General features: G+C 38.4%; 2 protein-coding genes across 2 annotated transcripts in view; both read left to right on the forward strand.

Moving 5' to 3' along the window:
- On the forward strand, positions 1 to 1,281 carry LOC139737752 (E3 ubiquitin-protein ligase TRIM56-like). Its single transcript, XM_071648431.1, has one exon. The coding sequence runs from the start codon at positions 7 to 9 to the stop codon at positions 1,138 to 1,140; it is 1,134 nt and encodes a 377-aa protein (XP_071504532.1). The 5' UTR covers positions 1 to 6; the 3' UTR covers positions 1,141 to 1,281.
- Positions 1,282 to 15,083: 13,802 nt separating this feature from the next.
- Positions 15,084 to 16,784, forward strand: part of LOC139737774 (uncharacterized) — a 43,793-nt gene continuing 42,092 nt past the window's right edge. The window contains exon 1 of the mRNA XM_071648451.1: positions 15,084 to 15,314. Coding sequence (XP_071504552.1) covers positions 15,093 to 15,314 — 222 coding nt within the window. The 5' untranslated portion in view covers positions 15,084 to 15,092. The remainder of the gene's footprint in view (positions 15,315 to 16,784) is intronic.

Raw genomic sequence — 16,784 nt, forward strand, 5'->3', positions numbered from 1 at the left:
GAAAAAATGGCGGCATCGTCGCTTCTAGAAAAGATTGGAGATTTCTTGGAGTGTCAAATATGTCTGGACAGCTTCAGAAGGCCAAAGGTTTTGCAGTGCTTGCATACATTCTGCCAAGACTGTCTTCTCCGTATGGCGCCGACAGGACATGATGCGGTGATATGCCCGACGTGTCGGGAGGAGACCCCACTACACGGCGAGGGTGTGGCTGACCTGAAGAACAACTTCGTGTTAACTAATCTTCTAGACCTTGTTACATCCATCCAGAAGCCCCTCGACGACTTGCCATGCGGGGTTCCTAACGAGACCACATACACCTGCTCCAACTGCGAGGATAACTCGCCCGCATCCTCCCGATGCTTAAATTGCTGTGAGTTCTTGTGCGTGGAATGCGTGACTGCTCACCGCCGCATTAAGGCGCTCCGCCACCATGTTATGCGTGATATTGAGGCATGGCTAGCTGCGGGGCAATGCATCCGAAGCCCCGGGGATGGGGAAGAAAACACAACTCTCGTCTATTACTGCCCCGAACATGACGACAGAGAGGTGGGTGTGTATTGTGAAGCATGCGAGATGGCCATTTGCAGTGAGTGCGGACAGACTGACCACGCTCGTCCACCCCATCGCGTGGTCACCCTCAACGAAGCAGCTGAGCGCGAACGCGATCAAATACGCCTCATCCTCGCCGACTGCAAGCGGAAACTTGGTGTCTTCTCCACCGCAATCGAATGCACGGTCCAGATTGCCAAGGATCTCCAGCGACGATCGGACAAGGCACAGAAAGATGTCCAGCGAAGGGCGCGGGAATTTCTGACCATGATACAATCCGAGCAAGCCCGCCTCATCACCACCTTGCACAAGACTAAGGAAGACAAGGAGAGCGAAATGGCGGCACACATCGATGGACTCCAGCGCATGGTGGATATTCTGCGTAATATGATTTCAATGGCGGAGGGCGTACTGGCACCAGACAGCAGCACGGCAACCGTGTTCTCCGCCAAGACCCAGCTCACATCTCGCCGCCATGAGCTCGAAAATATCACCATTCTCAATGTACCAGCTGATCTCAGTTCTCTCAAATTCGATCCAAATAATCAGATAAGAATTCAAGAGGATTTCCTCGGCAAAATTAAATCCTGATTACGAATCTGTATGAAAAAGTGGCGTATATATGCATCTACTAAAATATCTCTTTTCCTTTCTCCACAGCAATGAATACATATTCCAGCACGTGTACTTCGTATTTGCAATCCATGTAACATAGCATCGAAGCATTCCGTTTTGTTTGTGATAGTCTGGGATCTCAAGTTTGGTGGTACTTCAGTGAAACCTCGTTATGACGAGATTGATTATAACGAGGAACGGGTAATATTGAGGTAGAAACGGTGGTCCCACAAACCTCGTTATAACTGGGTTTCACTGTAAAATGACCTCCTTGCTACTGTATTGTGCTTTATAACATGAGAATTACAATCATGGTAAGGCAATCGATTAAAACAATGTTCATGCATGTTCTTCTGGTGTGTTTAAATTGACTGTATGCCGTGAAAAAAAAAGTGACAACGACGCTGTATCATAAGAAATGGTGTTGCACACCTACAATTTGTAGCTACCATGCTGAATGCAGTTTCATGTTTGTGCCAACATTACTGTACATCAAGAAAATAAGATAAACATTAATCATGTGATGTTTGGATAATGATGTGACTATACTGACTATTGACGTGCGCATGCTGTCATTGTGAATCACGAGTGTTACTATAGTGAAACGATCCGATGCGAAGTGTGATTTGACAATTAAACTCGTGTAAATATTGAGCGTTATGTTACGATATTTAATTGTGTGCTACCTTGAAAAGAATAAAATCAAATCTAAAGTAGGCCAAAGGCTTCCATGGCCATCATTTCGTTGGTCGAAATTGAAAGAATATCTATAACCTTAAAAGGTGATTATATCATGTAATTATTTGCATAGTCATCAGTACTCATACCAAAGTAGGATGTGTGTCGCATAACTTTAATCAAGATGATTCTAGAATGGTAGTTTATAGTTATCTGAGGTGGTACATTTAACGTGCATCGAAGACCGAAGTGAACTAGTCGTTTTCTAATGGAAGTAAGATCATTTGGTTTCACATATCGAATGATCAGTCGGATGTTCACCTCGAGAAAACACTAATTTGAATGACTCACCCTTGCAATGAATATGGATGAATTTTCAGGGCACGGCAACTGATAGCCGATACGTGTACGTGTATACTCCGTATTCTGTTCACGCACCTTACTCACCTTTCTCCGTCCCCCCCTTGTCTTCACCTTTTTACTGCTTTGCTCTATCTCTTCCGGCCTCCCTCTGTTTCTATTCTTTTTCACACACACACACACACACACACACACACACACACACACACACACACACACACATATACCCTCTCTCTCTCTCTCTCTCTCTTTCACCCTTTCTCGTGATATGCCGGATTACACTGTGTTTTGAATTATCACCAGGATCACAAGATATTCACTTGACGTTTTCCAAGTAGTACCTTTGTATCTTTTTTTAATCCAGGATGCTTGCATTAGTTTTTGCTACGTCAGGCACGCCTAAGATAAACCCCTTGGTTGTCAGGAAAAGCTTTAGGCATAAACCGGTCTGATGAAAGGAGGGGTAATATGCCCAACACTCCACGTCGCTGATCTCACGTTTTATTTTGTTTACGGTTGTCATAACGTTTTCAATCATGCCAATATATCGAAATAAGCCCCTATTTGCAAGAATATTCACGCTCATACCATTCATTATCATAGCGACGTATGCAGTCACAATGGAATGTATGTGACAACGTAACCTATCAAACAAACTGAAATTAATTTATATCCACACAAGTGACACTGTCTTGCTAAACTACTTATTCCATTATGTCCTGGCAGAGAAAATGCAAAGGAATGAAACGAAGAAACGAAGTGTCAGGTTGATGATCTGTTTATCACAGTAATATGCTATGGCGGTGTAAACTGTAAGTGAGAATAATGTCGACTTAATCCTGTCTATGACCGTCTGCTATACACACTGTATGTATAATTAAGGTATTGCACCTTGCAAAATTTGGACTCGAAATATTTTAGGTGCGTTCAAGGGGGAAGTAATCGACTGTACAATGACCTCTCTTACTTATACAGGATTAACATGCCTTCGGGTATACAGGATTGTTCGCCCCAAATAAACTAGACCTCGATTAAACCAATAGATATTACGGTGAAGGTTCTATATACTATTAAAGTATAGCAAATTGTTTCTTTTTGTAATTTGCACATCATTATTATATTGCCTTAAGTGAATGTTTTATATGACACAATCTATTAAAAATACTAAACGTAAATTAAGCCAGTTTATACACGAAGAATTTGAGAATCCATGTTTTATTCGTTTTAAGTACTCTGTATAGACTTTCATGCAACATGGGGCTAAGGATAGTGTATAAGAGGCTTTAGGTACCATGATTTTGTATGGCGATATACATGCATTTATAATCACCTTTGTGTGACTAAGATCACTAACTTGTATACCAAGACGTGTACAAAGCCTTCGAAACTAATTACTTGTTACTAGTGCGGATACAGTGGTATCCCGAAAAGCTACGTCAAAATTATGCAGGTAACTTTAATATTTTGGTTTACTTAATCACGCCGGTGTATAATACATCAGTGTAGTTTAATCGGATATTCCCTCACCTTTCGTATATTTTGAATTGAAGGGGGTGATAATCATGGTCAGTATCAATTTGCATTTATCCTTGAATTAAAGCAAACTCTCAACAGTTATAGTTTTTGTTAGCATCTAGTCGTCTTAATGAGCTCAGTGTAAAGATGTACAGAAATTAATTGCTAGAAGGACTGCATTACCATCATAGTGTAAGTTGACCATAAAAAGCATTCCATACTGTGCTTGACACAATGCAACAATTACGTCATACAGATAATATTATTTTAAATACATAAAATTAGTATTACATTCCTCTTTTTTTTTACCTTAGCAAATTAACAACGGAAATGGTTGAATTTTGCGAACTTTATCCAATAGCTTATTATTGGTGTCATGGAAAATGCTGCACACAATGTCATGCTTATTTCTTTTCCACAGATTGTATGGAATCATTTGTGATTTTATTCTCTCTAAGTTCTCTTGTTCTCTTAAGAGAAAGGGACATTTCAAATTATAAAAAGATAAAATTGGGTATAATCTTTGTTGAAAGATTGCACAAAATTGATAAAATGATATATGTTGACGTGCAGTTAAAGTATGATTACTGCAAATGGTCATATCTTCATCGATGTAAAGTGTTTGGAAGAAGTACTAGTGTCCGCGAGTAAGGAGCGGTGTCACGTGAGACCACGATTCTGGATCTGTTCCAAATTGAAATAAAAGAAGGATACACTTGAAAACATGTTTTCTTCTTAAAAGTCCTTGTTAATGTACACGTATGATTGTATGTATGTATGTATGTGTGTGTATGTATGTGTATGTATGTATGTATGTATGTATGTATGTATGTAGCACTCGTGACAACCCAGAATAAAGAGGGTATATTGAAGTAATTTTACCTGTCTGTGATAGCTTATCGCGTGAGGGTCGAGAGAAGGAGTATACGTGGGGTTCATACTTTTTAATGAAAATCAATTCAGGATGTATGACACCTACACAAGCAATGCACCCGACGTGAGTAATAGTATGTACAAAAGTCTTATTTTTGCGTTATAATACATGATTTACAAAAGGAGGAAGCGTGAGAGAGGGTGTCCACACATACGTGCGTGTGCGGGGAGAAAGTTTTATACAATATTTAATAGACCACTAGTATCTTTCAAACTCGAAATATATCATATCCACAAGCCAATCCGAGGCCTCATTCTGATGAAGAAATTGCAATAAAGTCCATATTCTCTGCTCCACCCCCCCCCCCTGCAATTCCAATATCTCATTACCGCTCTTCCGCTGACAATCATGATCACTCTCCATGCACCGATGTGTTGTGAAAACAGTCGAAATGTGATTTCGGGAAAAGCTAATAATCATACATCAGCCCGAAAATATGGCATCTCTATCACCGCGTGACTCAACATCTTCGAACGTGACTTGGAAACATGATTTTGACACTCAATGTAGAATGGTATTGTCTCGGTTTCTGTAATATTGAAGCATCATTGCCTTTTGGAACAAAATTGAGTGGGCCAATATAGATTCTGACGAGGTAGAGATAGATCAAGGTATAATTACATCGTTATCCCGTCTGCAATCCGAATGCATGATGGGTAAAGGTAAATTCATACGTGCAGTTACAATGCTTCGATGTCTGAAAGCCCCAGTTTCGACATGGATAGGGAAATTAAGTGTGATATTTCAAAACATGGGAGCAATAAAATCTTTTCTTTTCTTTTAAAAACTTCATGTTTATAGAAGTCAATAAATCAGAGTAATAAAGACAATTTGTTTTCTTTTGATCGCAACTCGGGGAACAATCCATAAAATTTCATTGTAATTACTTCCTATACTTAACAGCTTTCCTTCTTTTTTTTCTTAATCTCAGTATCATAACGGTTTTTCCTCCATAAAAAAAAAATCCCTTATCGTCTTAATACTTCTCTTGAGCCCACATTTTGTCCACCTAACGTCAGCAGTCTGCGGATTTCTATGTAATTTCTGTATCCTTTCTGGCACAAATACAGTCTGCAGGCATATGTGCTTCTTAGCAGAATCTGATTTGTACTTGTTGAATAAATCTAGATATTTCTATTATAATATATATATACACATATGTATGCGTGTGTGTGTGTGTGTGTGTGTGTGTGTGTGTGTGTGTGTGTTTGTGCGCGCACGCGTGTGTGCATAAAAATATATGAGGCTATGGTGGAAGATTTACAGTCATCTTATGTTTTACAAATTAAAGATGACCACAGTAGCTATGATTATACAAACAAAGAAATGAAAGATCTTTTTATTAAACCGAGTAAGTGTACATTGATAAGAAAATATAGATAATTTCAATTTATGATGTTACATGGCGTAGTTTACACTAAGGAGCGTTTAATGAAGTTTGGTTTTGTAACAGACAGCCTTTGTTCCTTCTGCCAACATAGTCATGAGCCTGAAACTTATCTGCACTTATTTTTACACTGTGTTAAAGTGAAACCGTTATGGGAATTCATAATTAATTATTTTGATATAAATGAGTTAAGGAATATGGATTGGAGAGATATATTTGGGGGAATCTCTGGTTATTCAAGTAGATCAAAATGTGTAAATACTTTGATTATTTTAATAAAATACATCATTTTTAAATCTAGAACGGGAAATAAGTTACCCACTGGAGAAAAGATGCAAAAGATTATTGTTGAATTGATAAATGAGGAAAAAATCCTTGCGACCAAGGCTGGGAAGCTACATGTACATTTACAAAAATGGGAATATTTTGAGACTTCGTTGAATAAACCAGTCTGAAGCTACGTGCAACGTCTGTGACTTTTATGAAAATAGTAATGTTTCCATAGTATTCCACTCTTTCTTTTCTTCATTTTTTTCCTTTCCTTCATTCCTCCTCCTCTTCTTCTTCTTCTTCTTTTTTTTTCTCTTGTGTTGTGTTGTATTTTCTCCCCCTCCTTTCCCATGCGTTCCTGTCAGCCTGTTGGCGGGCTGATTATATAACTATATTTACTATATTGTAATGTGTAGGCAAGAGCAGTTAACCAAATTAGGTGCATGTGTATGTGTGTGTGTGTATGGGTGTGTTTGTGTGTGTTTGTGTGTTGCATGTGTACAGATAGGGGTGGGGGAGGAAACAGGAAGGGAGGGAACTGGTGGGGGTGGTCATAGGGACTCAGTAAGGGATATGAGTTACTAGGTGGGCGGGTATTGGTTGATAAATAATATGGTTCCATTATTTATCACTGTATAATTTTGCTGCATAATTCATTTGGATGATTATTAAGATTAATGATAGAAGAATTGAATTATCACTGTTAAATTTAAGCAATTTTTTGAGAGCATAGGGGAAGTGACTGTATGTAAATTGATAATTGTTCATGAAAATGTAATTTTTGTTATGTCATTATGTACAGCAATAGCAAATTTGCTATTATGATCACAAATGTATATTTTCGTCATTTCAATTGTAGCAAATGAAAATTGTTATTTTTTTCTATTACTTTGAATGGAACAGAATAAACATCGTTGAAAAAAAAAAGTATCATCAGTCGAAGGAGACCAGGAACAGGGAAAATTTATCGTGCTGTAGTTCAACATCAACAGTTTATTTTCAAAGCTCACATTTTCCGGCACCTTGCCTTTGACCAACACGTGGTCTATATACGAATTACTTACATTATATATAAACATGTGTGTGTATTATGGATGTGTCCCATATACACAGACTATTCATCGGCATTACGCGAAGGGTCTCACTAGCCTTCATGGAATATGACTAAGCTTTTTTTTTTTCTTCCTGTTGTTTTTGTTTCTAGCTGTGCAAATAGAAGGAAATGGTTTCGCGTTAAGAATTGTAGGGCTTATTTCTGTATGTCTTAGAAAAAAAAAATACATATGTCATACAGCAAGGCACATTCATTGCGTGTTCGCCACCGAGAATTGTGCAGTGTTGGCAATTTTGATGACCGGGATGTTAATGAATGGCTCAATTAAAGAGGAAATCCACCCCAAAAATGAATAAATTTCTAAAGAAAGAGAAAAAAAATCCCTACAGAACGATTACAAACAAATTACAAAAATTGGATAAGAAATAAGGAAGATATGACATTTTGAAATCTCACATTTCTTGACCAGTCCTTATGAATATTTAAATCAGCAAGTTGACGATGTCATGCTCACACAATTTCTTATTCATTTCAAATACAGAAATGACAAAAATCTCATATTTCAGCTGTATAGATATAAAATTTGTCTTAAAACCACCCAAAATAAAAAAGAAGAAATGTTAACTCTGATATATCTTGGTATGGGAACATGCTTTTACTTCTATTAGCTAAAAACAACATTTCCCCCCCCCCCGAATTTCATATATGACATAAATGAAAAATTATGAGGGCATGACATCATCATTTCACTCATTTGAATATTCATAGGGACTGGTCAAGAAATGTTCTGAGAAAAATTGTGAAATTTCAAAATGTCATATCTTCCTTAATTCTTATCCAATTTTTGTTATTTTTGTATCATTCAGTAGGGAATATTTTTCTATTTCTTTTGAGGCTTATTTATCTTATTGGGTGGATTTCTTCTTTAGGCATATCCTAGACTTCCTGTTCTGAATTATCTTCCTTTGTGTAATTGCCTAAGCTTTTATGTGTGTGTGTGTTTAATATATCATCACAAAACGAATAAAACTTAAACCGTGCACATACCAGGATGTTTAGTTCTGTGACTGTGTGAAATAGATGTAAATACATTTCACTGAATTGCAAAGGTATGTCAAGCCAAAAGGTCGTGAATGGATATATATATATATATATAATATATATATATATATATATACATATATATATATATATATATACATATATTATGTTCACGACGATCATAAGCGGGCATCATACTGGGATTCAAAATCCAAGAGAATTGGATGAACTCATTGATGCAGTTAAATTTGCTGTTGGGGCAAACTGGACACATAAAGAAACAACAGCAACAACATTTAGCAGTTCTCATAGCATGCAGTTAGTACTTCAACATGACTGACTTCGAGCTGGCGGAAAAATACCCAAACAAAAAAAAAAGCAAAACGAAACAAAAACCTCAAAACCAAGTGGCATTGACAAAGCGTGCTTATGAATAACAGCGTGTGCAAAGGGAGCTTTCCTGCCTTCAAGGCGCCCTTTTCTGCCGTCGAGGCGCCACGGACAGCAAGTGGGAGGCGCCATGGACAGCAAGTGGCGCCACCGTCACCAAACTGTTCAGTTGTACATGTACTCGTAGTGCGCGCTTTCGAGTGCATTTGATGAGGCAACCTGCAAGGTGGCCAGAGGGACGAAGTCGCAGAGCGCCAGCTCGGAAGGGCTCGCTCCAATGAAAGCGTGTTTTGAAAAGTGGTACAGTATTCAGTCACGTCGCACTGTTTGGCACTCGCACGTACGTACAATACAGCAGTTCCATGCTTTCTCCTATTGCAGCAGGCAGCCAATGAGAAGGACCATTGTCGTGTTGTCAAAGTAAATGCCCAAGCTGACGACCGAGGCGTCCCCTGTTCGCGGACGTCCGAAGGTAAAGTAAAGTAAGAAGAATCGACAGGGTTTGTAACTGGAATGAATTGCCGACGCGACCACCAGCCACTGACCCTATTACATGCGTACAACATGTCTATGAATGGACATACTGCGTCAAGTGCGTGCTGAAAGTGTGAATCATTCTCCGTAAACGTCGTCGAAGCACAAGCGTCTGTGCGGAATTTAAAGAGTTCTTACGGTGACCTCATAAAAAGTGAGTAAATTATTTGTTTGAAAACATGCGTATTGCGGCAGATGCGTAGCACGGATTGTGAAAGTGGACTATGAAAGTGAAACTACTGTAACTGCTTAGGAGAATCTAACGTTAGCTGTTCACCGGTTTATCCGAGGGACTACAGGCGTCCAGTGGCAGGATAGCGGCCGTAACTCTCCCGGTCAGGTGAGTGTTGACTGCTGGTGGCGTGGTGGCGTGGCCTAGCTGTAGTAGTGGGTCATACTCATGTCATGGTAATATCTTTCGTCGCGAGTGGTTTACACATAATTTTGATATTTGATCTCTTGTAAGATTATAGTTTCTACTCGTCATTGAAAGTCAGAAGAACAAAGCTGCAGGGATACTGCAACTCTGGAATTCACTTCGTCGAAGACGCTCTGTGTAAAACTAAAACAGATATCTAACGTTACAAAATTCTGACACACAATCAATGGACTTGGATAATAATAGAACCTATTGAAATATTAATCAAGCAGTGTTGTAGCTACTCCAGAAGAGGAGAATGAGCCATAGCAAATAGGGTCTAGAAGATTACCTATCATACTATTTTTTCATACCGAGGATAAAACTTTGTCATGCATACTGTGTGGAGGTACGTTTACACTGGCTTGTGTTTTAGTAAAATAATAATGTCAACATTATGCCTGTTTGCTTTATAGACATATATTTCAGAAATGTTTATTTTCAGTTACTATCCACTCCATAACTCCACAAGTGGTAACATTTACAATTATATTAAAGTTATTCATTGATTGTGTTATGAATTTTTCGCTAAATCATGTTGTTGATTAGGGACAGTAGGATCAAGTCATTTGAAAAAAAAAAAAATTATTTGAAAAACTAGATGAAATTCATTTCAACAGAAAGAAAGACTGTATACTCTACAGCTTGCAAATACTGCAATGTACATAATTATACACAGTATGTGTACATACAATTAACTGCGACCAGCCAGAAAGTCAAGCGTTCAACTGTGTGAAGGAGCACCCCAGGGTTAGTGTACAGTGTAGGTGCAATCGAAACATCAGCACAATGTGTAAAGTTAAATTGCACCAAAAATATTGATGTACAGCGTTTATTTACCAGAGTAGCAAAATAGTAGCAAAATTGGTCTTGTTCATTTAACTGGGACTGTCCAAAATTAAACAGAAGCTTCAAAATGAGGGTTCAAATCAAAGATGGGGAGGGGACCAGAAGAAGGTAAAAAAGAGTCATGTGATATTAGCTGAGGTGCTGTTATCAAGATTTTGTCACCAGGACTGTGAGTGATAAGTCACTTTTTAAAGCTTGATATGACTTTATTATGATTTCTTTGTCCAGTGGCTACAATGTAAAGTTTAGAATACTGACACCAGTATGCACAACACTTCCCTGTCATTGGAAGCTCATTAAAGGATTAACATAATTTCCATATACAATATGTAATGCAAAGCAAAACTGCACAGATTTACTGTTTGTAATTCTATCTGGATGCATGGCAGGTTATCATTTGAATTGTAGAGCTGTAAATGGAAAGGATTAAAAGAGAAAGAAGGGAAAAATCAGTAATTCTTCATTCTGAATGTCAGTGCTTTCAACTAGATGAACATCCTACAGTTGATACATCAAATTTTACTGTTTCTGTTTTTGTTGTACAGCAAAATAGCACATCATTATTATTTTGCAATTTGGACTGAGATTAGTTTTTTTCTTTCCCTTTTAAATACTGGAAAGCATCAAACTAGAAAAGGTTACAAGGATATATTTGCAATTTCTCTGTCTTAATTCTTTATGTCCAGTGGCCATGCATACTCCTAAAGAATTTCAAAACCCTCATGTTTTGATAGAGCAAAGAGGTTTGCATGTCCACACATTTTTTCTCTCTAATTACTGTTAAAACATGTCCCTGAATATTTTTGAATTGAGTAGTTCCAATTTGACAAACCCCAATTCAAACAAGGTGATATAGTATACACTGATTGAAAAGTTCTGTCCAGATGAGACAAGTACATGTGTATAGCTCCTTCCGACAATAAATGCCTTTTCTGTGCCATAATTGTTACTTTTTTCTTTCTTGCTGCTGCATTGATGGTGGTAGCCCTCCAGAAGCTCTTTGTTTCCAAAACAAATTTCTTAGGGGGGAAAACGGGAACTCGAGGAAGGTGTGTTTGCTCTGGGGCTGTGTGCACATGCCTTTTTGGCAGAGTGGTGATACTATTTAGACTTTGGATTATTTTGGGGACAGCAGATCAATACTGTTGGTTTTAGGTATTTTGTGTGAGTCTGCCTTGAAGAATGGAGGGAGGGACCGGTGTTGTGTGTGGCTCTGCATCTTTTAAACCTAATGATAAGCTTGGCAAAGGACAAGACAGGATGGATTGCATGATGTCATTCTGTGGTCAAAGAGCCCCTGTGTCATTTGTGGTTTTTCTTTGAATGAATTGCATATATGCCATAGAAGATTTTAAAAATCACATTCAAGTAAAGTTGCATTTTGGTCACTTGATTTTACTTCTGTTATGTAGAAATGGTGTAATTGAAGGCATGGGCTGGCCTTGTAACTGCTGAAGAAGTACTGGCTGTAAATGATGGCCACTTACAATTATTGTATTTGTACAGTTTGATGATGAATATCTGCAGGATGTGTGCAGATTTACATGTAGAGTGATCAGGTGTAGTCTGTTTGGCAACCATTGAGTAGAGGATTACACAACTTGATACATTATGCAATGCCCATTTGTAACGAATAATTCTGCAACCGTTAAGTACTTAGTCCAAGTGTGACCAACTTGTGTCAGGAATTTACATTTGCTAGTTATCCATGTGATGACTCTAGGTAGTCTGTCATTGTGTCAAACTTCATTCATTGTCAATTCTCATTTGTCATCTTTAATGAATATGATTTTGTCACAGAAAATTGTGCCATCATTCCTCTTCTCTGAATTGAACAATTCACCACTGATTTTTTTTTGTCACACTTCCACTTCCTACTAAGGTACTGTACAATGTTGTTCCATTCATCCATTGTCTACAAACTACAATGCATTCCACATTGTCCCCAAATGGGAGAGACACAAACTTGCAATCATCCCTTTTCACAGAGAAGGGAGGGGGGGGGGGGGGTTAATCGACATACATTTATAACAGAAACATTATATATTCTATGCATGTTTTTGTCTGTGTGTTTTTGAAATGGTTGAATACTATCATATTTTGCATTTAACAGTATTTCTGTCATACATAAAAGATACATCGAATGAGCAACACAGATGAACTGTCTTTGTTCATTAAATAATTGTTTCAAGAAGTGCAGTCAAATAGCAGTCACTGTATGTACAAATTGCAACAAACTTTTAAATGTACCATAACACATCAAAGCTTTGTGCAATATAATGGCAGGTATGATTAGTTTTGTAGACATGGTTGCTTGGGAGGCAATGAATGCTACCACTGAACTGATACAGGCAGCTTGAAATTGCCTTTGAAGATTTGTAGGCAATGAGAATAAAGTGACTGGCCTAAAGGCACATCTGTGCTGGCTCTAGGGGACTTGAACAGGGGACTTGTACCAGGGACCTGAGAATAAATAGTCTGCGGTTCTATCTACTGAGCCATATGGCAGCTAGTGTGGTCTTTTATCATATATTCAAAATATTTATCTCCCTACCATTTAATAACCTGTCTCTTTTTTAATCCATACAAGAAGGCAAATTTGATGTTTTTTTTTATTGTCATGAGTAACAGAAATATATGTACATGTATATCAAATTATATCTATTGTTGCAGTAAAGCAGTGTAACGTCTACACCAATTTCAAATACACTGTACATGTGTACATTGTACAAAAGGTGTACAGTACAAGTGTGCTGCAATTCAACTTTTAAAACCATGTTCTATCACTCTTTGAAACAATGCATAATCAAACTAATGATGAGTTGCAGTTATTATTTTTTACCCCTTTTCATTTTATATTTCTATAAAGGCAAGGTACTATTGTACATTGTACATGTACAAAACTGTACGTGTATACAATTGTACCTGTCTTGTACCAAACAAACTTTTTAGATGAGTATACACTGTATGTGCATGTTGGGCATTTACAGTACTGCATGTGGATATAAGCCAGTGAAAGTACACACTGATATTTTTAGAGCATTCCTGGAATGTTAGTGATGCAATACAGTAACTGTCTTGTGGCCAGCGCACATGTGAAATACAAAGTTCTTTTGGAATGAATGTGGACTTAGTTTTTTATAGCACCAACATTGTACAGGCTAAGCTCACTTGGTACGAAATAACACTTAAAAACTGGGCTTTATAACTGTAAATAGGCATTCAGACCGTGCCAGATAACTATGAATAGAACCTGTTTTTCATTGGCTTCCATGGCCGCTGATTTAAGCCATGCTGATCGTAGTACGCCTGTAGATGTGCTTCAGTGCCCTTTTTTGAACACGAGACAGACCTTTTCAGCCCAAGTGCTGATGAATGTGCATTTAGGTTGTCTGTTCAGCAGGTCTCACTGCAAAAAAAAAAAAAAGAAGAAAAAAAAAAGAAAAGAAAAACCCCATTTGGTCACAAATTCTGCCATCTGTACAGTGTACATGTGTAATTGCCATCCTTTCATATTGAAGTGACAAGGGAAATGGGTGTTTTTATTACCATTTAGGTATTTTTGAAAGATGCATGCGTGAATGGGAGGGGGGGGGGGATCAGTCTTTGATCTATTGCGACATCTAGATTTCACTGAGCCGTACATCACACAAAGCTACAGTTACTGCATGACAGTAGATCATGTGAAGTATTTTTTATGTGTTAATGCCCAGTGGAATGTACAGTATGGTGTGAAGCAGATTCAGTCACATTATGTTTTAGTTCACTGCAGCAAATTCTCCCATTTCTTCTACAATGGAAGTGGAGATTACTATTGGTGCAATACAGAATTCACGCCAGTACATTGTAATGACAAATTTGTATTTCACTAAAGGAAATACACCATGTGCATTGCTATGCAATGATAGAATGACACAGTGATAAGATATTCCAGTGTGTGATGTTAGAAATGTTGGAAATTGATAATCTCATTGTGGTTTTTTTTTTCTCTCCCTCTGTGCATCCAGGTTTGTGGAGTTTTACCAGGACCTGGCACTGAAATAATCACAAGAATGAAGCCCAATGTCATCACAGGTGTCCAAAGTTCTTGGAGTCTTCTTGGGAAATAAACCAGACAGAAAAATGTTTTAGAGGAGTCGTCGTGTGGATGATATATTGAAAACGATGAGCTACTGCATCAGTAACAGAGACAAGATAATGCAATTCTCTTTTACTTCGGCCGAGTACCATAATTGATTCAGTTGTTATCTGTCATTCATCATTTTGCCGGGACTGTGTGTGAAAGAAGTATTGAAAAACAACAACAACAGATTGAGATTGTTTGGGAAAGCAATAGGTTGTAGTGACTTCTATAAGTACACTGTAGTGGTCTTGCTTACCACCGTTATATCCCCTCACGGCTCTTGGATGAATCGATGTAGCCCTTGTTGGCATTCCAAACGATGATAACACCGACCGTCCCATATCCATGAGAGTGCAGTCCCGCAAGCCAGCTGCCATGATGGTCATCAAGGGACACCTGGGGTCAGCGCCCTCCTCGGGACCGCGACCCCTGAAGCCGCAGCCGATCAAGTCCTGGACGGCCAAATCAGAGAAGGCGTACGAGAAGTCGCGGGAGAACGGATTCGTGCCGTCCCAGCGCGGGCTGTACCCGAAGACAAAAAACCCCCTTCCGGTCAAGTACACGGTTCGGGGAGAATGGGAACTTCAGGAGTGTGAGGTAGGACCATAAAGCAAAAAACTGAGAATGATATCAATGCTTTAATAGGAATTATGCCATTTGTTGTTTAATGTTTGTTTTATTGTTATTATGAACAGCCTTTCTACTATCTACTCTCTACTACTTTCTACTTTGCATCTTCAGGAGCATTAATTCAAGTGTGAACTCTTTATTACAGACACAAACGGAATTCAATCTCCCACATACAGTGTACTCAATCTGATTTTTTTTTTGTTTCGTTTCATATCCATGTGTACACACACACACTCTCTCTCGGAAGATGCTTCAACTAGGGATATGAAAGTTTTCTCACGGTAACCAGGCACATTTCTGTTATTTGTTTCTGAAAAAAAAAATTGTTCCAATAAATTGAATAATTGAAATTGAAACTCATAAAAAATAATACTCAGATTCAGTTTAGTAAGCAAAAAAATATGACTTCATGTAGTGTGTGGGTGCGTACGTACATTTGTATAACAGTCGAGGATACATGTAAAAATTTTGAAATTTCCCCATTTGAATAGTGTGAAACCATTTGCCTACATACATACATGTAGAGGTCCTAATTATGCAGAATGGGCAGGTGCTTTTCCATTTGTTTTAGATACTCTGAACAAATAGGCACATGCCTGGTGTGAAATGTATCCCTGGTTGCCTGGAGTGAAACACTACAATATCCCCGATTGAAGTTGTTTTTGAAGATGCATGAACACACACACACATTCACCTTCCTACTGAGCACTCCTTCAAACATGTTGGTACGGAAGAGCTGTATGGATGAAGTGATTTGCTGAGGACGCAAGTTTAATGGCAGTCTGACTCAAATTTTACCCGGGACATCCAGACATCTGGTTGAAAATTATGCGAACAATCATTTAAAATATTGTGGTTGTTGATGTACAACCTACCAATCAAATGCTTTTTTTGCCTTGCCTTTAAGAAAACATATAACAGGTGATTAGACTTTTTTATGGAGGAAACAGTAACTGCTCCGATGAAAACATTTTTATGTCAGTTGGAAACTCTTCCTGAGATGAATACGTGTATACATGGAGCCATCATTATGTTATTCTTGTTATCCCAGTTGTTTGCAAACATCTCAAGCTCTATGTATTCACTACATGGGTGACATTGAGGACTCCACAATAGCAAGTGGGTAGAATAACATCATTATAAGTGGATGAAGTAGCATCATTTATGCTGCAAAATGGCATTCTAATGTCAGAGAGGTTTGCCAAAGACCATGTGCGCTACTTTTGTCCCATGGAACGAGCCCCGAAAGAGTCTGGGTATTGTTGTCCAGTGCAGAGCAAACATCATTTGTGGTAGGTGGCCTCGAATCAAGAGGCTGCAGAGTGGGAAGGGCTGGAATTTTTTGACGATGGTTTGCTCTCGAAAGCACTCATCGGATGCTGGTGCCAGCTCTTGAGTAGCGTCTCTGCGGAAGGCGGTCACTCTCAGAGTACACTC

This window comes from Diadema antillarum, unplaced genomic scaffold, assembly GCF_040938485.1.
Source record: "Diadema antillarum isolate AM-2024a unplaced genomic scaffold, OU_Dant_1.0 scf00000029, whole genome shotgun sequence".
NCBI classification, from domain to species: Eukaryota; Metazoa; Echinodermata; class Echinoidea; order Diadematoida; family Diadematidae; genus Diadema; species Diadema antillarum.

Coding starts and splice junctions, on each gene's coding strand:
- LOC139737752 (XM_071648431.1), top strand. CDS start 7: ATGGCGGCATCGTCGCTTCTAGAAAAGATTGGAGATTTCTTGGAGTGT.